We start from the raw sequence: 24916 nt of genomic DNA, 5'->3' as shown, positions 1-24916 counted from the left end.
ACTGAAATAGTGTTGAAAAATGGCATTAAACCAAAAACAAACAAACAAAATCCTTCACTCTTGAACACCACATCTTAAATGTTCTCATGTGGCTATGCCACTGTTGAAAATATTGTATCTGGTGTTCACTCCTGAAAGATATTTCAATCTTACACTGAAACAAACAAATATCCTCTGTGTAATACATGTATATATAGTGATTTAATTGTATGATTTTATTTTGGTATAACCCCATTTTTCAGTTAATCTAAACAGTGTTTTAAAGTTTCTACAACAGTATTGACTTGTTTTCTGCTGGTTAATGTCTACTGCTCAACTTTTTCCTTTAAACAACATCTCCTCCTAAACCACCAGGACAATTTTGATGAAACTTCACAGGAATGTTCCTTATGATGGTCTGCTTTAAAAATTGTTCAAAGAATTGAATTCCGTACAGAACTCTGGTTACCATGGCAATCAAAAGGAAAACTTTAAAATTCATCTTGTCCAAAACTAATGGGCCTAGGTCTTTGATATTTGGTATATAGCATCATCTAGTGGTCCTTTACAAAGTTTGTTCAAATTATCTCACTGGGGTCAAATATAGCCCGGCCCTTGGGGTCACATGGTTAATACAGACTTATATAGGGAAAACTTCAAAAATCTTCTTGTCCAAAACCACAGGGCCTATGGCTTTGATATTTGATATGTACCATCATCTGTAGAGCCTCTACCAATATTGTTCAAATTATTTCACTAGGGTCAAATATGGCCCCGTTCTGGGGATCACATTGTTTACATAGACTTATATATAGGAAAAAACTTTAAAAATCTTCTTGTTTGAAACCACATGGCCTAGGGCTTTGATATTTGGTATGTATCATCATATAGTAGTCCTTTACCAAATTATCCCTCTGGGGTTAAAAATGGCCCTGCCGGGAGGGGGTGGGGAGGGCGCACATAGTTTAAATAGACTCAGGTTAGCAATATAGGGCCATCATGGCCCTCTTGTTTCAAAATGTCAAGGAGAACAAACAGCTCACCAGGGGATTGACTGGCCCCTGCAATATTCATACTGTTAAACTGTACCAACGGACCTTACCATGCAAGATACATAATGCTTTTTAGCTCCACTTTTCGGAGAATAGGGGTGCTATTCTACTCGCCCCAGCGTAGGCGTGAGCACTCTTGGTTAAAGTTTTTCGGCAGCCTTTGTTTTTCTTTGTTACTATTGCTTATATCTTACTGTAACTTCACATTAACATTGTTTAGCATGCAAACAAAGTATGTGCAGGAGCTGGGCCCATTATACCCAAAGTCAAGGTCACAAAGGTGTTATACTTAGGTTATTCTTGAGGTAAAGTTTTTCGGCAATCTTTGTTTTTCTGTCATATCTTTGTTACTTTTGCTTATATCTTACTGTAACTTCACATAAACATTGTCCATCATACAAACAAAGTATGTGCAGAGGCTGGGCCCATTATACCCAAGGTCAAGGTCACGAAGTTGTCATACTTAGAATTATTTTCATGTTAAATTTTTTCGAAAGCTTCCTATATATCTTTGGTACTTTGAAAGATAATGGTGGGCCGGTGGTCTAGTGGTAACACGCTTGACTGTCAATCCAGAGGTCTGGGGTTCGAATCCTGGTCCATGCGCTGGAAATTTCTGAGATGCTCTTGAGTGTCTCCCACCTAACTAAGAAGCCTGTATCGGTGCTATACACCGGGCACATTAAAGAACCAGACTGTCTATTCGCAAAGAGCTAGGCTAAGTTAGCCGGACAGGCCTGTATCTAAAATGATATCTCTCTATCTGTTCTGGGGGCTTTATCTCACTCTGTCCCTCTGGTCAGATCGCTCTGTGTCTGTACTAGTAGAGGATGAATTTCGAGCCCTGTGTGGCTGCGTTACTATATATAAAGCGCCTTTGAACGTGTTTATCATGAAAAGGGCTCTGTATAAATCTGGTATAATAATAATAATAATAATAATAATAATGACTTGAAATTAAAACTATTCCTTTATAATCATCATCTGCATGTGTGGTTACAATCCCCATAACTCTAATGGTATTTTTGACAGAATTATGCCCCTTTCATACTTAAAGTTTTTGGCAATCTTCGCTTTCTGGATATAACTTCAGTACAATATAAGATAATGACTTGAAACTTAAATGTATCTTTATCATCATCATCTGCATATGTGGTAACAATCCCCATAACTCTGATTTGTATTTTTACCAAATTATGCCCCTTTTTAAATTTTTTTGACATACTTCGTTTTCTGGACATAGCTTTGGTACTATATATATATATATATATATATATATATATTACGGACAGCCCTTGTTAATATTCCAAAATGCTTCTGATTGTATGATGCCATGAGCTCTAGCAAAATAGAAAACTTTCTCAGATTTTAAGAGAAGTTTTATAAAAGTAACAGTGGATGGAAACTGTAGTCATATATTGGAAATTATGATATGCACATATTTTTTTTGTTAGACAAAAAAAAGATCAGATAATGAACGAGTTCAGTAAAGATTTTGATCATTTTTAACAACATTTGTCTTCTTGTTTTTGAATAATTAGCTTTTAGTCTTAAAAAGGATAGTTAATAATCGTATGCAGTAAAAAAAAAAAAATACAGTTAATTATTTTCGAATGCTTTTGGGAAATAATGCCTATGCTTAGTTTATGTTTAAAAATTCTAGTAAAAGAAAATTTAATCATTATTTTATGGGAAGTTAAATTTTTCAGCTCAAAATGGTCTTACATCAACAGTACCAGATATCTACCAGACACCAGGCTCGTCATATGCTATACCAAGACTTCCTTTGCTTGGTGAACCAGGGGAGATTACTCCATTGCAGAAAACTGATTTGTCATTTCTACAGTCATTGACTGGGGAGACGACTCTACAGGAACAGAAACCAAAACTAGAGGATGCTTTGTACACAAATGATCGGGGACTTGATGGGTAGGTTTATTCCTGTTAAACTTATGCAAGTTCTTAGAAAGTTAATGCGATAGAGGCTGTATTTTTCAATTGATCTTCATGAATTTTAGTCAGAATGATTGCCTTGATAAAATCCAGGTGAAGTTTGAATATGGGTCATCCGGGATCGAAAACTATGTCACTAGGTCAAATCAAATAAAAACCTTGTGTATGCAATAGGGGCTGCATTTTACATGAGATCTTCATGAAATTTAATCAATGTTTGTCTATATGAAATCTAGATGGAGTTTGAATATGGGTTATCTAGGGTCAAAAACTAGGTCACCCGGCCAAATTAAAGAAAAACCTTGTACACAATAGGGGCTGCATTTTACACTGGATATTCATAAAATCTAGTCAGAATGATTGCCTTGACGAAATCTAGGTCAAGTTAGAATGCAATAGAGACTGTATTTTTCAATTGATCTTCATGAAATATGGTCAGAATGCTAGCCTTGATGAAATTAAGGTCAAGTTTGAATATGGGTCATCTGGGGTTAAAAACTAGGTCGCTAGGATATATCAAAGAAAAACGTTTTGTATGCGATAGAGGCTGTATTTTTCAATCAAGGTTGATGAAATTTAGTCAAAATGATTGCCTTGATCAAATCTAGGTCAAATGTAGGTCATCTTAGCTCAAAAACTAGGTCACTAGGTCAAATTGAAGAAAATGCTTGTTTACACTTAAGAGACCACATTTTTGATGCAATCTTAATGAAAATTGGTCAGAATATTTGTTTCCATGAAATCACTATGTCAAACATGTTTACACTGTTATGGTATGTTTTTCAGGTGAGCGACCTAGGGCCATCTTGGCCCTCTTGTTTATTATACACACATGATGACTTTGTATGTTTTGATACTTTCAGTATTGTTATGTTGGTAGATAGACGTGAAATGGGAGGAGAGAAAAATGGTCTAGGGGAGGTAATTGTGTTCATTTTTTGTAAATGTGTTTGTTTTGTTTATCAGGTGGCAGGGTTGTTAAAGATGTGAGTTTTAGGAGAGTTTAAGTCCTGAAATTCTGTTTTATATGGTGGCTAAGTATAAATGTAAAATGTTAATATTCTCTTATTACAAGAGGAGCTAGGTAAGATGATATTGGAGCATTTTGTGAGGTGATCTTGCGAAGGTATTATGGGAATTTTGAATTAAAAGGTTTCTTGGAAAGCTTTTACTGAAGTGGTCAAGGGGAGGTAATTCTGTTTTATAGGGTTGCATTGACAAAAAAGTTTATCATGTAAGTATGCACATCCGTACAGATCATATGGTACAATTTATAAGCAATGCAAGTTATTTGTGTTTACAGTATATATATTGACTAATTTAATATTTTAAGGAGGCTTTTGTAGACCAGAGGTTATGTGTCCTGACTGGACCAGAGGTTACGTGTCCTGACTCATTCATATACCTCTCACTGCTGTGAGTTTAAAACCCAACTTTCTATTAAATTTTAGTGAGTTTCATGTGACAAAGATGTCCAACTGGCTTGTAGAAAGCCAATGGGTCTGCCCAGGAGCCCACCTGTGCTTGAAATAATGTCTGGAGGGATTCCTGTAATCTTCCTCCACTTTCAAAAGCTGGAAAGTCCCAATATGACCTACCAGTAAGGTTAAGTTGTTACTTTGAACCAAACAGAAAAAACAATTTTAAAGTAAAATAGATTTGTTATTAGTACTTTACAAAACTTGCATGACCTATCCATCTTGTTTTTACCTGCTTTTGAACTATTTTAGCTTTGCGGTCTGTTGGGTGATAATGGGATTTGTTACAAGACCCAGCATCTTAAAGCCGGAGATTACAGCTGGTTGTGGAGAGTGAATGGAAAAGAAATTGTTTTGCCATGTCTGGTGGAGAGAAAACGAGCTGGTTTGTATTGTTCTAAAGTTAAATCATGTATTTTCTATCTATAATGGGATTTTTTGGTGCAGGGCCGTGAGTTTGATCAGCTGGTGAGGTGTTTGTTCTCTGTAACAGTTTGATAGAAGACATTGTGACTGAGATCATTCATCCTCCTTCTTCTCTGATTCATGTGGAGAAGTTGGCAGTTTCTTGTGGAGAACAGGTTACTACTGGTACAGAACTTGGGAACCCTGGTTAGGTTAATATTTACAAATATATTTATTTCGCAAACGACAGTATTTGCAAATACTGTGTAAGATATTTTCACGGGTCAAAAAGTTGGAGAACTGCTAATTCCAGATCTTTCGCAAACAGAAATAATCGCGTATCGCTGAAAATTGAAGTACCAAAGCCAAATTTGTATATCTGTACTTGACCATAATGACGTGTCTTGGTGAACATAAAAATTTAGGATGGCTGATATTTTCGCAAATTTCTTAAATTCGTAAATTTTGCAAATCTTTCCAAGTCGCAAACATTTCCGACTAAATTGTGTATGTATACAGTATTAGCTAAAAAAAAACCTTAACAGATATTATGCATTCTACAGTGCTTTAGATGTGCCTAGATAGCTTACTGTTTCTTTTGTTGTAAGAGCATACATAATATATAATATGAATATGTTTGTATAAATAGATGATATAGCCCGAACATTGAAGGAAGGTCGGTTCTGGTCTCAGGTTAACAGAATGAAGGAATGGAAGGAAGGCTTCATAGAGCGAGGTATACAGTGTGCCATACATTATATACTGGAGAGAAAGCCGGAGGAGTATGTTGTCAGGTGTGAAGATGGTTGTCAGGGTATCATACAATGTGGAAATCCAACACTTACTCAAGTCAAGGTCAGTAGACTGAGACTTCCTTTCTAATAGTGGTTGTATTTGGTTATTTAAACATGTAATAGTTATCACATGTAGTGAGAAGATGGTCATTGCTTAAACATGTAATTGAGAATGTATACATCTTGAATGTACTAATGCTAGCTTGGTATTAAGATCCTCGATCCTCGGAGTCAGATATCTCTCCAGGGTCCATATTCATTAAAGATTGAAGTCTGAAACTTAGACTTCAAAATAACAAGTACTGTAAAATCATTATTTTTGGTGGACAAATTTTTGTTGAATATGTGGTTGAACCAATCCACGAAATTAAATCCCCAAGAACTAGTGTAATTGCCATTCCATTTATGTCAAATAATTTATATCCCTACAAAATAGCCATTTTGACCCAAACAAAGAAATTTCATTCTCAGAAAATTAAATTATTTTACAGAATTCATTTTGCCTTAACAATATAGCATATTTATACTGATGGAATTGTGCTGAATTGTCTGACAGTCGAATCATATTCATGCATTGCATTACAGTCTGTGTTAATTGAATTGTTGCAGAGTAAAATTTTCAAAAGTTGAAGTAAAGAATTCAGAAATAAAATGTTGATGAAATGTGGGTCAGAGTTACATCAGATGATGCTAGTACAGGAAATGTTGGTCCTGACTGTCCATTGTTTTATTAGCTCACCTGAGCACCAAGTGCTCAAGGGTGAGCTTTTGTGGTCAGTGATTGTCCTACATCCTCCATCCATCGTCAGTCAACACCTCCTAGCCTAAACCACCAGTGCAATTTTGATGAAACTTCACAGGAATGTTCCTTGCATGATCCTCATTAAAAATTAGACAAAGAAATGAATTCCATACAGAACTCTGGTTGCAATGGCAACCGAAAGGAAAGACTTTAAAAATCTTCTTGTCCAAAACCACAGTAGCTAGGGCTTTGATATTTGGTATGTGGCATCATCTAATGGTCCTCTACCAAGTTTATTTAAATTATCTCCCTAGGGTCAAATATGGCCCCGCCCTGTGGGGTCACATGGTTTACATGGATTTATATAGGGAAAAACTTTGAAAACCTTCTTGTCCAAACCCACAGGGCCTAGGGCTTTGATATTTGGTATGTAGCATCATCTAGTGGTCCTCTAACAAGATTTTTCAAATTATCCCCCTAGTATCAAACATGGCCCCGCCCCGGGGGACCCAAGTTTTACATAGACTTGTATAGGAAAAAACTTTAAAAATCTTCTTGTCTTAAACCACAAGACCTAGGCCTTTGATATTTGTTATGTAGCATTGCCTGATGGTCCTCTACCAAGGTTGTTCAAATTATTACCCTGGGGTGAAAAGAGGCCCTGCCCAGGGGGGTCCCAATTTTAAATAGACTTATATAGGAAAAAAACTTAAAAACAATCTTATTTTCTGAAACCACAAGACCTAGATCTTTGATATTTGGTATGTAGCATTGCCTTATGGTCCTCTACCAAATATATTTAAATTATTACCCTTGGATGGAAAATGGCCCCACCCTGGGGGTCCCAAGTTTTACATAGACTTGTATAGGATTTAAAAAAAAAAAATCTTCTTGTCTGAAAGTTCAAGGCCTAGGCCTTTGATACTTGGTATGTAGCATTGCCTAGTGGTTCTCTAACAAGAATGTTCAAATTATGCCCCTGGGGTGAAAAGAGGCCCTGCCCCCGGAGTCACTTGTTAGTCCCCTACTGGTTGAAAACCAGTTTCGGGGACTATAGGAATGCGCTTTTCCGTCATTCCGTCCGTCCGCAATTTCGTGTCCAGTCCATAACTCTTTTATCCATGAAGGGATTTTAATATTACTTGGCACAAATGTTCCCCATGATGAGACGACGTGTCATGCGCAAAACCGGACCCCTAGCTTAGAGGTCAAGGTCACAATTGGAGGTCAAAGGTCAACAGGGCTTATTCCTGTTTGGTCCATAACTCTCCCATCCATGAAGGGATTTTAATATCACATGGCACAATTGTACCTCATAATAAGATGATGTGTCATGCACAACTTTGAGACCCCTAGCTCAAAGGTCAAGGTCACACTTAGCAGTCAAATGTTAACATGGCATGAACAGGGTCTGTTTCGTGTCCGGTCCATAACTCTTTCATCCGTGAAGGGATTTTAATATTACTTGGCAAAAATGTTCCCCATGATAAGACGATGTGTCATGCGCAAAACCCGTCCCCTAGCTCAAAGGTCAAGGTCACAATTTGGGGTCAAACGTCAACAGGGCTTTTTTCCTGTTCGGTCCATAACTCTCCCATCTATGAAGGGATTTTAATATCAGTTGGCATAATTGTACCTCATAATAAGATGATGTGTCGTGCACAACTTTCAGACCCCCTCAAAGGTCAAGGTCACACTTAGCAGTCAAATGTTAACATGGCATGAACAGGGTCTGTTTCCTGTCCGGTCTATAGCTCTGTCATCCATGAAGGGATTTTGATATTACTTGGCACAAATGTTCCCCATTATGAGGCAACATGTCATGCGCAAAACCCTGACCCCTAGCTCAAAGGTCAAGGTAACAGTTGGAGGCCAAAGGTCAATAGGGTTTTTTTTCCTGTCCGGTCCAGAACTTTGTCATCCATCAAGGGATTACAATATTACTTGGCATAAATGTTCCCCATGATGAGACGACATGTATTGCGCAACACCCAGAACCCTAGCTTAAAGGTCAAGGTCACACTTTGAGATCAAAGGTCAATAGGATTTTTTTCCTGTCAGGTCTATAACTTTGTCATGCAAAACAGGATTTAAATATCAGTTGGCACAAACAACATGTTGTGCGCAAAGCCCCGGCTCTATGTCTAAGGTCAAGGTCATACTTAGAGGTCAAAGGGCAAATTCAAGAATGACTTTGTCTGGAGCATTTCTTCTTTATGCATTGAGGGATTTTAATGTAACTTGGCACAAATGTTCACCACCATGAGACGAATTGTCGCACGCCAGAACCAGGTCCCTAGGTCTAAGGTCAAGGTCATACTTAGAGGTTAAAGGTCAGATTCAAGAATGAGTTTGTCCGGAGCATAACTTGGTAGAAATGTTCACCACTTTTTTTAGAATTATGTCCCTTTGTTGTTACTATAAATAGATTAAATTGTAACTTTTTTATTACTGGCCGTAGGGAAAAATTGAGACCACTTTTCTGTGGTACAACATGCATGGTACATCCAAATTTTAGGTGTATTTTGATCTATCTCTACCTGGTAAAGAGTTTCTTGTGGACTTAAATTTTATAGATTTTTATTTTTATTTTTTTTTTTTTTTTTAGGGTTTATTTCACTTTGTTGTTACTATAAATAACTTTTATGATAACTTTTTGTATAATCGGCCAAAAAAAATTCCAAATGAAAACAACTGTACGTTTTTATATATGCAAATTTTAATCCAAGTGCTTTGTTATATTATATTGTATATATAGAGTGGTGGAACCTATGCTCGCGGTATCCCTATGCTCGCGGTATTTCGATGAATATGCTCTCTGCAGAAGCACTGATAAAAATATTTCATCATGCTATGTTCAACACCGGCCAGTGGTGAAATGCCTTTGGAACAAACGTAGCGATAGTCGCGCGTGCCGCTCACGTGACGTATACAGCAGCCTATACATTTTACGCAATCTGTATCCGTCGCACAAATCTCACACAAATATGTCAAAATCACTAAACTTAAGTTAGTTTTTTTAGAAATCATGCATTACATTCAGATATAAGATACATTTAAGAGCAAGATGTGATGAATGTGACGCCTGGCTACACTACGAGTGCCTTTCGAACCATGAAAAGATCGATGTTGATCTTAGTATTTTGACAAAGTCCAAATGGTTCTTTCTGAGATGTAGGGAGAAGTAAATTTCCTACACACAAAAGAAATGTAGAAAACATTAGAGAGTTAATCACTGTCGTTGTTTGAATCTTTAATACTTGAACATTCTGTTTTTAAACAACATTATTATACGTTTTTAAGCTTTGTTCTAATAGTGACTCCATTTCTGAAAGGGAAATATACACATAGAGGCACATACTAAATTTTATCCCCATTTATTTTGTTTTTCACATAATAAATGATTAATGTTCTAAATATTATATTCGCATATGCTTGTTTGTTCATTTTTAGCCTGATGATTTTTTTTTTCATCCTTAGTTTAATCGATATTACATACCACCAGCATAGGTTCCCTTCAGGGCGAATTTTCACCTTTTCACGTATGCCGTGTCGATAGCTCACAAGACGACTAAGTCACGTGATGACGCACATCAACAATATGTTTCGATAAAAGGAGGATAACTTTATGTTTTTGCATAGGCAAATCGAAATAATAATTTTTTCTTGCTTCTTAAAAAGATTATATATGTACAAAATACCGCGAGCATAGGTTCCACCACTCTAGTACAATATTGTTTATACATCATTGGCAGTTCATTATGTTATACTGCAGTAGAGAAAATTAGGTGCCTTCCAGTAGGGGACTTTGTATTGCATGGCAATACTTCATTCACTTGTTATATGTGTTATATAGCAAAAAATACTTAAAAATTTTCTGATCATATTTCCTAGACTTAGTAATTAGGGGTCACTTGACTTTGACCTTGACCTACTGGCCTACTTTTTTTGTTTTTTAAGATAGAGCCTTGAAATTTGGATGACATATACAGTTTTGCACACCATAAATGACCATGAATGTGACCTACAGTACTGACCTACTTTCTTAATATTTTAGCATCGGTTTGACATTTGAAACATGTAGCTCATATTACTCAGGTGACCGATCCAGGGTCATCAGACCCTCTTGTTCTTTTCATGTTATTTCATGTTTTGCTTGATGTTTTCTGAGAGGGCCTCTGTGGCTCAGTGGTTAAGATCGTTGACTTCAAATCACTTTCTACTTATCTCTGTGGGTCGGAAAGCTTGCTTGTAGTGTAGAATTCTTCATGTGAGGAAGCCATCCGGCTAGCTTACAGAGGTTGGTGGTTCTTCCTAAATGTCCGCCTGTGCCTAAAATAATGTCTAGTCTTCCTCTCACAGAAAGTGGCCACATGATCTATAATTATGTGGACTAAATCTAACAAAAAAAAAAAAGAAGTTTTCTAAATCTTGTGAGGCTGTAATATATGTTTCTCTGTGATTTGCATGCTTATAAGGCAATTGAGATGGATTTCAGTGTGATTTAGAACCCAGCTTGATTGCTCTAGTCTGGATATACATGCATTACGTGACATTTTTAATGGAGCATTGATATGTATATCGGTCTTTGTAACTGACTGCAAACTTATCAGATTAATAAATCTAAAGCAGAAATTTAAAACCATCTTGAACACATGACCTGAACCTCTTTTCTTTTGCCATTCATGCAGTGTTCTCATTGTATATATACAATGTGAAACATCAACATAGCTTTTTAGGTACATGGTATAAATGTGAACTATGTGTTGACTATTGTAGCTGGTGATAGAGGACTTGAAGAGGCATCCAGATCTACTTGTGAAAGAAACTGACAGTCTGAACGTAACTGTGATACTCCTGGCATCACTTACAGCTGAACTTCGTGAAAGGTTGGTCATTGAAATATGTAAAACTTGAACACTTTTTACACAGCTAAAAATGTTTTTATTACAAGGCTGAAGTTTAGGTATATAGGTCCATCCAACTATCCATCTGTAGACATAGTCTTTTATATGCAGCTTGGGCCATTCCTGTGATGTTTATTATTTTATACTAATTTATTTTAGGTTGATTGTGAAACAAGTTCTAAAACTTATATTAATCACTCTCGACACTTCATTTCTGATGGAATCCATCACCACGAGGGTATGAAAGAAGAGGCTAGTTCCCCTTTTTTAATGCTGAGCGCCAAGCAAGGGAACTACTGGTACCATTATTTCACGACTGGTATGACGTGGCCGGGGATCAAACCCACTACCACCCGCACTCAAAGCATGCGCTGTACCACTAGGCTATCGAGGCGGTGATGTTTGTTGTAGTCACTCTCCATGACATGGTTTTTAGCTCAACTATTCGAAGAATAGTCTAGCTATTCTACTCACCCTGGCGTCGGCGTCGGCGTCACACCTTGGTTAAGTTTTTGCATGCAAGTACATACAGCTATCATTTAAAGGCATATAGCTTTGAAACTTATTTATTCTTTTTCAAGGTCAATTACCAACCTCACTGGGTCAAGTTCCATAACTCTAACATGTATTTTGAGCAAATTATGCCCCCTTTTGGACTTAGAAAATTCTGGTTAAAGTTTTACATGCAAGTTACTATCTCCAAAACTAATGCAGATATTAAATTGAAACTTCACATGTGTCTTCGGGCTTATAAAACTAGTTGATAGCACCAAGTCCCATAACTCTGACCTTCATTTTAGGTAAATTATGCCCCCTTTTGGACTTAGAAAATTCTGGTTAAAGTTTTGCATGCAAGTACATACAGCTATTACTAAAAGGCATATAGATTTGAAACTTATTTTTTCTTTTTCTAGATCAATTACCTACCTCACTGGGTCAAGTCCCATAACTCTGACATGTATTTTGGCCAAATTATGTCCCCTTTTGGACTAAGAAAATTCTGGTTAAAGTTTTGCGTGCAAGTACATACAGCTATTACTAAAAGGCATATAGATTTGAAACTTATTTTTTCTTTTTCTAGATCAATTACCAACCTCACTGGGTCAAGTCCCATAACTCTGACATGTATTTTGGGCAAATTATGTCCCCTTTTGGACTTAGAAAATCCTGATTAAAGTTTTACATGCAAGTAACTATCTCCAAAACTACTACAGATATTAAATTGAAACTTCACATGTTTCTTCGGGGTTATAAAACTAGTTGATAGCACCAAGTCCCATAACTCTGACGTGTATTTTGGGCAAATTATGCCCCCTTTTGGACTTAGAAAATCCTGGTTAAAGTTTTGCGTGCAAGTACATACAGCTATTACCAAAAGGCATATAGCTTTTAAACTTATTTATTCTTTTTCTAGGTCAATTACCAACCTCACTGGGTCAAGTTCCGTAACTCTTAACATGTATTTTGAGTAAATTATGTCCCCTTTTGGACTTAGAAAATTCTGGTTAAAGTTTTAAATGCAAGTTACTATCCCCAAAACTAATGCAGATATTGAATTGAAACTTAACATGTTTCTTCGGGGTTATAAAACTAGTTGATAACATCAAGTCCCATAACTCTGATTTGTATTTTGGTCAAATTATGTCCCCCTTTTGAACTTAAAACTCTTTTGATATTTAACATTTTGGGTAATAATTTCCTGCTTCTGTGACAATATTTCAAATAGTCGAGCTTGGCTGTCTTACGGACAGCTCTTGTTAATATTGATTTGAGATTTAGGTTCAGATATTTAGTAGTAATGTATGTTCTTTCCAGTATTTCCATTGTTTTTCTCCACTTCTGATTTATGTGTGGAAGTAGTCAGTTACTGAGAATATGTCAATACTAGTCAGTATTTAGGTGTCGGGATATGGTAAAAATCCTCCCCCTCACCTGCTCAATTTGACCAAGGCGGACAAAACCACCCTTGCCTATTATAATTTTCACTTCATTCCATTTAGAATTGATGATTATCATCGTAAAAATTGTTAATTTTTCATTTCTATTATCTTCGTTTAATTAGAAATTTTTTTATTAAAAATCAGAGTGGGAATTTTGTCCATCTTTGTCAAATCGAGCAGGGGAGATTTTGCTCTAAATCGGTGAGATTTGCTATGGTCTTTTGCCATTGCATGAACATGCATCTACTCCAGTTATAGTCCAGAGCCATTCCAACAAATTTGTAACTTTACAACAGATCTTAGAAGGGGTTTTATTAGTCAGTCTTGTTTAGCAATGGTCATAGGAGAAGTTATTTGCTTAAATTCAAGATAATGCATTTCATGTTCGAAGTAGAAAATGTTTTCTTGATATTGACAGTTATTATTTTTCAGGGTTAAGAAAGGTGACTTTGACAACTTGTTACAGTCGGAATTGTCAGAGAAGAAACCTCAGCCATGTGCTGAAACATCATTACACACAAGTTCATATGTAGATGATGTTGTAACCAAAACTAAGAATGTTCAAGCAAAGAATCTAGTGCCAGCTGACCTATTGTTTGATGAGGAAATGAGATTAGCTATTGAAAGATCAAAAACTGAAATTTCCGAGGCAAATAATGTGTTGGACAGTATACCAGATATATATAAAGATCATAGAAAACAAACAGTAAGTAATACAGATAAAAAGACTCTTCATGTCGTAGATGATGATAAAGATATTGATGCTGATCTGGCTATGGTCCTTGAAAGATCTAAGTATGACACTCGCCGGGGTGGAGAAGAGGCTGGTGGAGTAGGTAGGGACATTGAATCTGAGCACCACCCTCTGATGCAGTACCATTGTACTGAAGGTGGGTCTCTCCACTATCCATCTTCAGGTGGAAAATCTAGAGAAAAACATACAGACGCATACAGACCCAAAATTAACCGGAAACAAACTGTGTCTAGCTCTGGTTTTTCAAAACAAAATGTTTATAGTAACTTTGAATCTGAAAATATGAATGTCACATCTGTGAATGAAGTTCCACTAAATGGTTTGAATTCTTCAAGGGTTTGTTACAAAAATGATGTTAATAGTAGTCATTTGTTGAATGTAAATTCAAGGGGCACACGTACAGATACAACTCAAAATACATATTCAGATAGTATTTGGAAAGATACTGTTGTTAATGACCATTTGTTGTATGAATCACCTAGTGAAAATAAAAAGCCTGTAAAGAGAAAATATTACAAAAAAGAATTTATTTTCAAACCTGATGAAAATTTTGTTGATGAATCTTATTCCAGTAACAGTGATAGTGAAAGTTTGAATAAGAAAAAGCCAAGAACTGCTCAGTTCAGTTTTACTCCAGCAAAAGAGTGTATAGAGACCAATGTATTGCAGACTGCATTTTCAAAAGGCATTAAGGATACAGCAGATGAAAGGAGATGCCATCAGACTCCTAGAAATGTGCTTGGTAAAGTGTATAGAATGAGAAGAGTTAAAGATGAAGTACTTCATACCTTGGAAACAGAACCAAGTTTGTCATATTCTAAGAAAGTTAAAGTAAAAACAGAGACAGGGTGTTCTGATGACATTGAAAAGTTAACAACGGACCATGATGAAAACGATCAGGTTGATGGATATAATTCAGGGGATGATCTTTTTGCTGACAAAGATGATAAAAGTGAAAATAAAAGTTTTAAAGAAAAAGTAGGTCCTTCTCGGAACCTCTCTAGCCATATTGAAAAAGGCGCCAATTGTGATGTGAAGAAATTTCAGAAAGACAAAGGGAAAAATTCTTATGTTGAAAGGTGTGAGACAAGAAGAATAGATTATGAGGAAGATGTTTTAGCATCAAATGTTATTGATTCGGAAGGTGTGGAGACTGGGGGTACAAGTAGAGACATTTCCTTATCTCAGGGTAGTGAGAGTGGAGAAAGTTTACCAGATATTGAACTGGGTATCACAGTGCCTGCTGGAAATGCCTGTACCACAAATAGTTCTATTAGGGCCAAGACTAGTTCTAGAAATGTGAGTCCAGTCAGAAACTCGTGTATTTCTGGTGGATCTATTAGCGGTAAGGAAAGGTCTGAGAGAACGGCTAGAATAGATAGTAGGGGAATAGGGGATGATGTGAATGTTAGCACCAGACAGGAGAGGTTCGACTCGGGCTATGATTCCGATACTTCACACCATGTTAACAATGATGAGACAGAGGACAAAGTGAAACTAGTGTTGTCAGTGTTACCACATATACCTAAGTATTCAGCAAGAGAAATGTTGAACAAATGTAAAAACAATGTGGAGTTGTGTATCACAGAACTGCTAGAAGGAAACAGTTGAAATTCACATGTGATTTTGACCAATTTTCAGAACAGGCGTTATGGAGTTATCTAGTCATTTTACTTACATTTTACATAATTTTTTTTTTCAAGAAATCTTTGTGATAGATTCTTGGTTGTTCTAGTCTTAGTTGACTTACTTAGATATATTTTGTCATGTTCGGTAGTCCATTTAACACATCTGCTAGTCCAGTCATTTCTTCTGTCTGGCTCAGATTGAAGTTAGAACTTCCATAATAAATGTTAAAATTTCCTGTAACATTTTATTGACCTAAACAGGTCATGTGATGTCATTTTACAAAAAAGTTTCACCTGAATAAAAGTAATCCTGGAATTAACGTACCTTACCATACTTAGGTATGATAGTTGTTCAGTATCTATTGTCTGTTTTGAAATTGAATTGCGTAATTTCTCTTTGCAATGCATCCTTTAGCACTTTAAAACTTTCCAAAATAATGTGCATCTAACGTAAAATACTTTACTTTTTATTAGCTCACCGGAGGTAATGCTCGGGTGAGTTTTTGTAATTGCTCGATGTCCAGCGTCTGTCGTCTATCAACATTTAGCTTGTGTATGCGATAGAGGCTGTATTTTTCAACTGATCTTCATGAAATTTTGTCAGAATGATTACCTTGATAAAATCTAGGCCAGGTTTGAAAATGGGTCATCTGGGGTCAAAAACTAGGCCGATGTCCGTCGTCTGTTGTTTATCAACATTTAGCTTGTGTATGCAATAGAGGCTGTATTTTTCAACAGTTTCGAGGGCTTAGAGCGAAACTAGTCTAAGTGTATATAGAAATAGAAGCAGATAGACTAGTTTCGCTCTGAGCCCTCGAACTGATCTTCATGAAATTTTGTCAGAATGATTACCTTGATGAAATCTAGGCCAAGTTTGAAAATGGGTCATCTGGGGTCAAAAACTAGGTCAAATCAAAGAAAAACCTTGTGTATGCGATAGAGGCTGTATTTTTCAATTGATCTTCATGAAATTTGGTCGGAATGATAGCCTTGATGAAATCTAGGTCGAGTTTGAATATGGGTCATCTGTGGTCAAAAACTAGGTCACTAGGTCAAATTATAGAAAAATCTTGTGTATGCGATAGAGACTGTATTTTTCAATTGATTTTCATGATATTTGGTCAGAGTGATTGCCTTGATGAAATCTAGGTAGAGTTTGAAAATGGGTCATCTGGGGTCGAAAAGTTGGTCACTAGGTAAAATCAAAGAAAAACCTTGTGTATGCAATAGAGGCTGTATTTTTCAATTGATCTTCATGAAATTTTGGTCAGAATGATTGCCATGATGGAATCTAGGTCAAGTTCGAATATGGGTCATCTGGGGTCAAAAACTAGGCCACTAGATCAAATCAAAGAAAAACCTTGTGTATGCAATAGAAGCTGTATTTTTCAATTGATCTTCATGAAATTTGGTCGAAATGATTGCCTTGATAAAATCTAGGTCAGGATCGAATATAGGCTATCTGGGGTCAAAAAGTAGGTCACTAGGTCAAATCAAAGAAAAACGTTGTGTATGCGATAGAGGCTGTATTTTTCAATTAATCTTCATAAAATTATGTCAGAATGATTGTCTTGATGAAATCTAGGTCGAGTTTGAATATGGGCCTCTGAGGTCAAAAACTAGGTCACTAGGTCAAATCAAAGAAAAAACTTGTGTATGCGATAGAGACTGTATTTTTCAATTGATCTTCATGAAATTTTGTCAGAATGATTGCCTTGATAAAATCTAGGTCAGGTTTGAATATGGGTCATCTGGGGTCAAAAACTAGGTCACTAGGTCATTTCTAAGAAAATTCTTGTTTAAACTCGAGAGACCACATTTTTGATCCAATCTGAATGAAAATTGGCCAGAATATTTGTTTCCATGAAATCACTAGGTCAAACATGTTTACACTGTTATGGTGTGTTTCTCAGGTGAGCGACCTAGGGCCATCTTGGCCCTCTTGTTTAGAACATTTTGCGTGTAAGTAACCGAAGTGTATACATTAATCCTTTAATAAACAAAATATGAAAATGTCTTTAAATTTTTTCATTGCAATCACCCTTGGGTATTATTACTGGACTTCTTATATAAAATGCTGCTCCATAGGGTGCTATATGATGAGTCCACACTCAAGGACTTTTAAATTTGGAAAATTGGAACCAAGAAGATTTTCGTAATGCATATATTTATGAAATATGTATAATAAATAAGGATATCGAGGTGGTAAATTGTCTGTACTAAACGAAGCGTGAACACCACTCATGAAACTTTAGTAAGTTTTGTTCAGATATATAGAAATTCAGTTGTCCTCGCCATTAAAAGATAAATAAATTGATTCGTTTGTGCAATAATAAAAAAATAAATTGATTTTTGTGTTGCAACATGCCAATGTAGATGATGTAATTTGAAACGTTAATGTAACAATGTTAAATGCTGAACCGAAGAGCAGAAGTCTGTCTAGTATAATTTCAGTAACTTTCCCATATTTTCACTTTATAGCATTTCAGTAAAACAGTCTGAGAAATGCCTACGTCGGAGAAAAAAAAGTCCATCATTATTTTAATGAATAGGTCTTTAATCAAACTAAAGTTGGGAATTTTCAATAAAAGTTTTGTTTTTGACTTTTTAATCGACTTCAGCATGTAATAAAACTTAATTTTCATAAATGAGCACTATTTGTTTTGTATAGCATGAATAACTACACAAGCTACAGGTGCACAGGCAACTGGTCATGCTTCAGGTATCAGTCCGTTACTTAGCAGACGCTATTCTCGGTGAAGAAGTTTCAGAGACCTTGACCCCAAAACAGTAGAATTCATCATTGACTGACCATGACCTTTGACCTTATGATCTCTAATACAGTAGGGTACATCTACAGAACATGAGTAAGTATCCTATGAAGTTTTACAACTGTTAACCAAATAATTCTTTAGTTATTGAGGGTGTTTTTAGTCTCGAGGTCACTATTACAAAGACCTTTGACTAATGAACCCCCAGGGGTCATTAGGGGTAATCTAGTGACCACAGGCAATCATTCTATGAAGATTGTAGGTTAGTTATTTAGCTGACCCTTGACCAACTGACCCCTAGAGTCCTCTTGACCATATGAAGTTTCACAACTGTAGGCCAAAGCATTCTTTAGTAATTGCAGATAAACTGTTTTCAGTCTCCAGGTAACTTGGACTTATTTACCTCCAAAACATTAGGGTCATCAACTGAATGCAGGCAATCATCCTGTGAAGTATGACTGTTATGACATCAAGAATTCTCTAGTTATTATTCAGAAAACCAAATGGTCTACAGACAAACCAACAGACACTGCGCGAAAAAATATACTCCCTCTTCTTTGAAGGGTGGGTGGCATAAAAAGTGGATATAACTGTTACATGTAGTTCCATTTTAAAACTGGCCATAACTTTACTGTGGCAAATTATTCCAGTGTATTTCTTGTGGTGATTGTTATGCAGAGGTAGTGGTGAAAACATGACATGGTTTCTTAAAAATTAATTTTTATCTTGTCTGAATTTTGAAAAAAAATCAACAAGCTATTGTACTTGATTGTTGAGTGGTTAATATTTTTGTTTAGGTTAACATTTTCTCAAAAACTATAGCTTTAAAACTTTGCACACTTGTTTACCATCATTTGAGGAGTATGTTGCCTTTTTTTTGTTGGCTAAGAACCATAACTCACACTTGCATTTTTTTTCTTCAGAATATTCTTAGAAAATTGTAAATTCTTCATTAAAATTCTTGTTTAGATCCACTTTTCATGAATAATACAAGAGCTATAGCTTTGAAACTGTGTACACTCGTTTATCATTAGTTTAGTAAGTAGGTCAAGCATCATAACTTTTTAGCTCACCTGTCACAAAGTGACAAGGTGAGCTTTTGTGATCGCGCGGCGTCCGTCGTCCGTCCGTGCGTCCATCCATAAACTTTTGCTTGTGACCGCTCTAGAGGTCACATTTTTCATGGGATCTTTATGAAAGTTGGTCAGAATGTTCACCTTGATGATATCTAGGTCAAGTTCGAAACTGGGTCACGTGCCGGTAAAAACTAGGTCAGTAGGTCTAAAAATAGAAAAACCTTGTGACCTCTCTAGAGGCCATACTTTTCAATGGATCTTCATGAAAATTGGTCAGAATGTTCACCTTGATGATATCTAGGTCAAGTTCGAAACTGGGTCACGTGCCATCAAAAACTAGGTCAGTAGGTCTAAAAATATAAAAACCTTGTGACCTCTCTAGAGGCCAAATATTTCACAAGATCTTCATGAAAATATTGGTCAGAACGTTCACCTTGATGATATCTAGGTTCAGTTCGAAACTGGGTCACGTGCCTTCAAAAACTAGGTCAGTAGGTCAAATAATAGAAAAACCTTGTGACCTCTTTAAAGGCCATATTTTTCATGGGATCTGTATGAAAGTTGGTCTGAATGTTCACCTTGATGATATCTAGGTCAGGTTCGAAACTGGGTCACGTGCAGTCAAAAACTAGGTCAGTAGGTCTAAAAATAGAAAAACCTTGTGCCCTCTCTAGAGGCCATATATTTCATGAGATCTTCATGAAAATTGGTCAGAATGTTCACCTTGATGATATCTAGGTTAAGTTCGAAAGTGGGTCACGTGCCTTCAAAAACTAGGCCAGTAGGTCAAATAATAGAAAAACCTTGTAACCTCTCTAAAGGCCATATTTTTCATGGGATCTGTATGAAAGTTGGTCTGAATGTTCATCTTGATGATATCTAGGTCAAGTTTGAAACAGGGTCACATGCCATCAAAAACTAGGTCAGTAGGTCAGATAATAGAAAAACCTTGTGACCTCTCTAGAGGCCAAACTTGTGAATGGATCTCCATAAAAATTGGTCAGAATGTTCATCTTGATGATATCTAGGTCAAGTTCGAAAGTGGGTCACATGCCCTCAAAAAGTAGGTCAGTAGGTCAAATAATGAAAAAACGTGACCTCTCTAGAGGCCATATTTTTCATGGGATCTTTATGAAAGTTGGTCTGAATGTTTATCTTGATGATATAAAGGTCAAGTTTGAAACTGGGTCAACTGTGATCAAAAACTAGGTCAGTAGGTCTTAATATAGAAAAACCTTGTGACCTGTCTAGAGGCCTTACCCTTGAATGAATCTTCATGAAAATTGGTCAGAATATTCACCTTGATGATATCTAGGTCAAGTTTGAAACTGGATCACGTGCCTTAAAAAACTAGGTCAGTAGGTCAAATAATAAAAAAACCTTGTGACCTCTCTAGAGGCCATACTTTTCATGGGATCTGTATGAAAGTTGGTCTGAATGTTCATCTTGATGATATCTAGGTCAAGTTTAAAACTGGGTCAACTGTGGTCAAAAACTAGGTCAGTAGGTCTAAAATTAGGAAAATCTTTTGACCTCTCTAGAGGCCATGTTTTTCAATGGATCTTCATGAAAATTGATCTGAATGTTCACCTTGATGATATCTAGGTCAGTTTCGAAACTGGGTCACGTGCGGTCAAAAACTAAGCCAGTAGGTATAAAAATAGAAAAACCTTGTGACCTCTCTAGAGGCCATATTTTTCATGAGATCTTCATGAAAATGAGTGAGAATGTTCACCTTGATGATATCTAAGTAAAGTTCAAAACAGGGTCACGTACCTTCGAAAACTAGGTCAATAGGTCAAATAATAGAAAAACCTTGTGACCTCTCTAGAGACCATATTTTTCAATGGATCTTCATGAAAATTGGTCAGAATTTTTATCTTGATAATATCTAGGTCAAGTTCAAAACTGGGTCACATGAGCTCAAAAACTAGGTCACTATGTCAGATAATAGAAAAAACGACGTCATACTCAAAACTGGGTCATGTGGGAAGAGTATGCTACATGACCAAGTTTAATGAAGATCCCTCAAGCGGTTCATAAGTAGAAGTCTTAAAAAGGCACCTATTTTTAGCTCACCTGTCACATAGTGACAAGGTGAGCTTTTGTGATCACCCTTCGTCCGTCGTCAGTCCGTCCGTCTGTGCGAGCTCACATTTGCATACTTAGGTGGCTATAGGAACAATAGGTAACTGTACTTTTTCTTTGATGTCATTCATTCGGTTAGGCTTTCATGTGGCTATTTTTCTCTTACGTGGCTAAAAGAACAATAGAGAGAATAAAAGAGTAGCCACATAAGTATCCATATGTTGGAACGTCCGTCCGTCTGTGCGTCTGTCAACAATTTCTTGTCTGCACGATAGTGGTTTCATTTATGATTCTATTTTAACCAAACTTGCACACAACTTGTATCACCATAAGATCTTGGTTCCTTTCTTGAACTGGCCAGATTCCATTATGGGTTACAGAGTTATGGCCCCTGAAAGGGCCAGAATTAGCTATTTTGAGCTTGTCTGCACAATAGCAGCTTCATTTATGATTTGAATTTAATCAAACTTGCACAAAACTTGTGTCACCATAAGATCTCGATTCCTTAGTTGAATCGGCCAGATCCCATAATGGGTTCCAGAGTTATGGCCCCTGAAAGAGCCAATATTAGCTATTTTGACCTTGTCTGCACAATAGCAGCTTCATTTATGATTCGATTTTAACCAAACTTGCACACAACTTGTATCACCACAAGATCTTGGTTCCTTTGTTGAACTGGCCAGATTTTCTCATGGGTTCCAGAGTTATGGCCCCTTAAAGGTCCAAAATTGGCTACTTTGGCTTTTGCAGCCATATAGAGACTTCATTTATGGTTTTATTTGATACAAACTTCCAAAATAACTTCAACAACAATAATTCTTGGATTCATGACAAATCAGATCCAAGCGTAGGTTCAGAGTTATTTTATATCTGATTACCTCCCCTGATTGTAATCAAAATGGATTTATATCAGAAAGTACTTATAGGACTTATTTGAAATTTCATGATTGTCATTAGTTGGACTGAGCCAATCAGGGCAGATAACTATGGACTGATTTTATGTCAAATTACCTCCCTTTATTTCAAATTAAAATTGGTATATCTCCGTAACTAATGAAGATACTGATCTGAAATTTCATTTATGTCAGATTTATTTGGCAGATCCTTCTTTTGTTCACTTACAATAATTTTTTTAGCTCACTTGTCACATAGTGACAAGGTGAGCTTTTGTGATCACCCTTCGTCCGTCGTCAGTCCGTGCGTCCGTCCGTCAACAATTTCGTGTCTGCACGATAGTGGTTTCATTTATGATTTTATTTTAACCAAACTTGCACACAACGTGTATCACCATAAGATCTCGGTTCCTTTCTTGAACTGGCTAGATCCCATTATGGGTTCCAGAGTTATGGCCCCTGAAAGGGCCAATATTAGCTATTTTGACCTTGTCTGCACAATAGCAGCTTCATTTATGATTTGAATTTAATCACTTACACAAAACTTGTGTCACCATAAGATCTTGGTTCCTTTCTTGAACCAGCCAGATCCCATTATGGGTTCCAGAGTTATGGCCCCTGAAAGGGCGAAAATTAGCTATTTTGACCTTGTCTGCACAATAGCAGCTTTATTTATGATTTTATTTTAACCAAACTTGCACACAACTTGTATCACCATAAGATCTTGGTTCCTTTCTTCAACTGGCGAAATTCCATCATGGGTTCCAGAGTTATGGCCCCTGAAAGGGCCAGAATTAGCTATTTTGACCTTGTCTGCACAATAGCAGCTTCATTCATAATTTGAATTTAATCAAACTTGCACAAAACTTGTGTCACCATAAGATCTCGGTTCCTTTTTTAAACCGGCCAGATCTTTTAATGGGTTCCAGAGTTATGGCCCCTGAAAGGGCCAACATTAGCTATTTTGACCTTGTCTGCACAACAGCAGCTTCATTTATGATTTGATTTTAACCAAACTTGCACACAACTTGTATTACCACAAGATCTTGGTTCCTTTCTTGAACTGGCCAGATTCCATCATGGGTCCCAGAGTTATGGCCCCTTAAAGGTCCAAAATTGCCTATTTTGGGTTTTGCAGCCTTATTGATACTTCATTTATGGTTTTATTTGATACAAACTTCCAAAATATCTTCAACAACAATAAATCTTGGACTCCATGACAAATCAGGTCCAATCGTAGGTTCCAGAGTTATTTCATATCTGATTACCTCCCCTGATTGTAATCAAAATGGATTTATATCAGTAAGTACTTATAGGACTTATTTGAAATTTCATTATTGTCTTTAGTTGGACTGAGCCAATCAGGGTAGGTAACTATGGACTGATTTTATGTCAAATTACCTCCCTTTATTTCAAATTAAAACGGGTATATCTTCGTAACTAATGAAGATACTGATCTGAAATTGCATTTATGTCAACAGATTTATTTGGCAGATCCTTCTTTTGTTCACTTACAATGATTTTTATTTTAATTACTTCCCTTTTACGTTACTATAAATAGCTTATTTTTAGTAAGTTTTTTATTATTGGCCGTAGGGAAAAACTGAGACCACTTTTCTGTGGTACAACATGGATGGTACTTCCAATATTTAGGTGTATTTTGACATATCTGTACCTTGTAAGAATTTTTCTTTTTGGTTAAATTTCTTCCCTTTGTTGTTCCTGTCCTTTGGACTTAGATATTTTTTCTGAGGACCTTCTTGTCCTCAAGTGCAATGATAACAGGTGAGCAATGTAGGGCCATCATGGCCCTCTTGTTTTTAAATTACTTCCCTTTTAAGTTACTATAAATAGCTTTTTTTAGTAACTTTTTTATTATTGGCTGTAGGGAAAAACTGAGACCACTTTTTTGTGGTACAACGTGGATGGTACCTCCAATTTTTAGGTGTATTTTGACATATCTGTACCTTGTTAGAATTTTATTTTCTTTTTGGTTAAATTTCTTCCCTTTGTTGTTCCTGTCCTGTGGACTTAGATATTTTTTCTGAGGACCTTCTTGTCCTCAAGTGCAATGGTAACAGGTGAGCGATATAGGGCCATCATGGCCCTCTTGTAAGTTCTAGTGGCCCCTAAAAGGAGTCCGGTGCCTCTAATTGAACAAAACTTGGGAGGGGACCTTCTAATAATGCCACAAACCAAGTTTGATGAAGATCCTTGTAGCAGTTCATGTGAAAAAGCCATTTTAAGGTATTTCTAATTTTGGCTCAAGTGGCCCCTAAGCCAGTGCTCCCTTTTGTACAAAATTTTGAGAGGAACTTATAATGATGCTATAGATCAAATTCGATGAAGATCCAGTAAGTGGTTCACGAGAAGAAGTTGTTTAAAGGTATTTCTAATTTGGTTCTAGCGGCCCCTGCTCCCATTTGAAAAAACTTCGGAGAGGACCTTGTAATGAT

The 24916-nt window shown here is 36.5% G+C and overlaps 1 protein-coding gene across 1 annotated transcript in view; it reads left to right on the top strand.

The window, feature by feature from the left end:
* The window catches only part of LOC123547523 (uncharacterized), a 33565-nt gene extending 14152 nt beyond the window's left edge, over positions 1-19413 (top strand). Inside the window, exons 6-11 of the mRNA XM_045334696.2 lie at positions 2741-2960; positions 3848-3905; positions 4715-4847; positions 5517-5722; positions 11183-11292; positions 13683-19413. Coding sequence (XP_045190631.2) covers positions 2741-2960; positions 3848-3905; positions 4715-4847; positions 5517-5722; positions 11183-11292; positions 13683-15615 — 2660 coding nt within the window. The 3' untranslated portion in view covers positions 15616-19413. The remainder of the gene's footprint in view (positions 1-2740; positions 2961-3847; positions 3906-4714; positions 4848-5516; positions 5723-11182; positions 11293-13682) is intronic.
* The last annotated feature ends 5503 nt before the right edge of the window (positions 19414-24916 follow it).

Source organism: Mercenaria mercenaria, chromosome 9 (assembly GCF_021730395.1).
Source record: "Mercenaria mercenaria strain notata chromosome 9, MADL_Memer_1, whole genome shotgun sequence".
In the NCBI taxonomy this organism is placed as follows: domain Eukaryota; kingdom Metazoa; phylum Mollusca; class Bivalvia; order Venerida; family Veneridae; genus Mercenaria; species Mercenaria mercenaria.
Note: the sequence above shows the minus strand (reverse complement) of the source record. Positions and strands in the feature narration are given on the sequence as shown.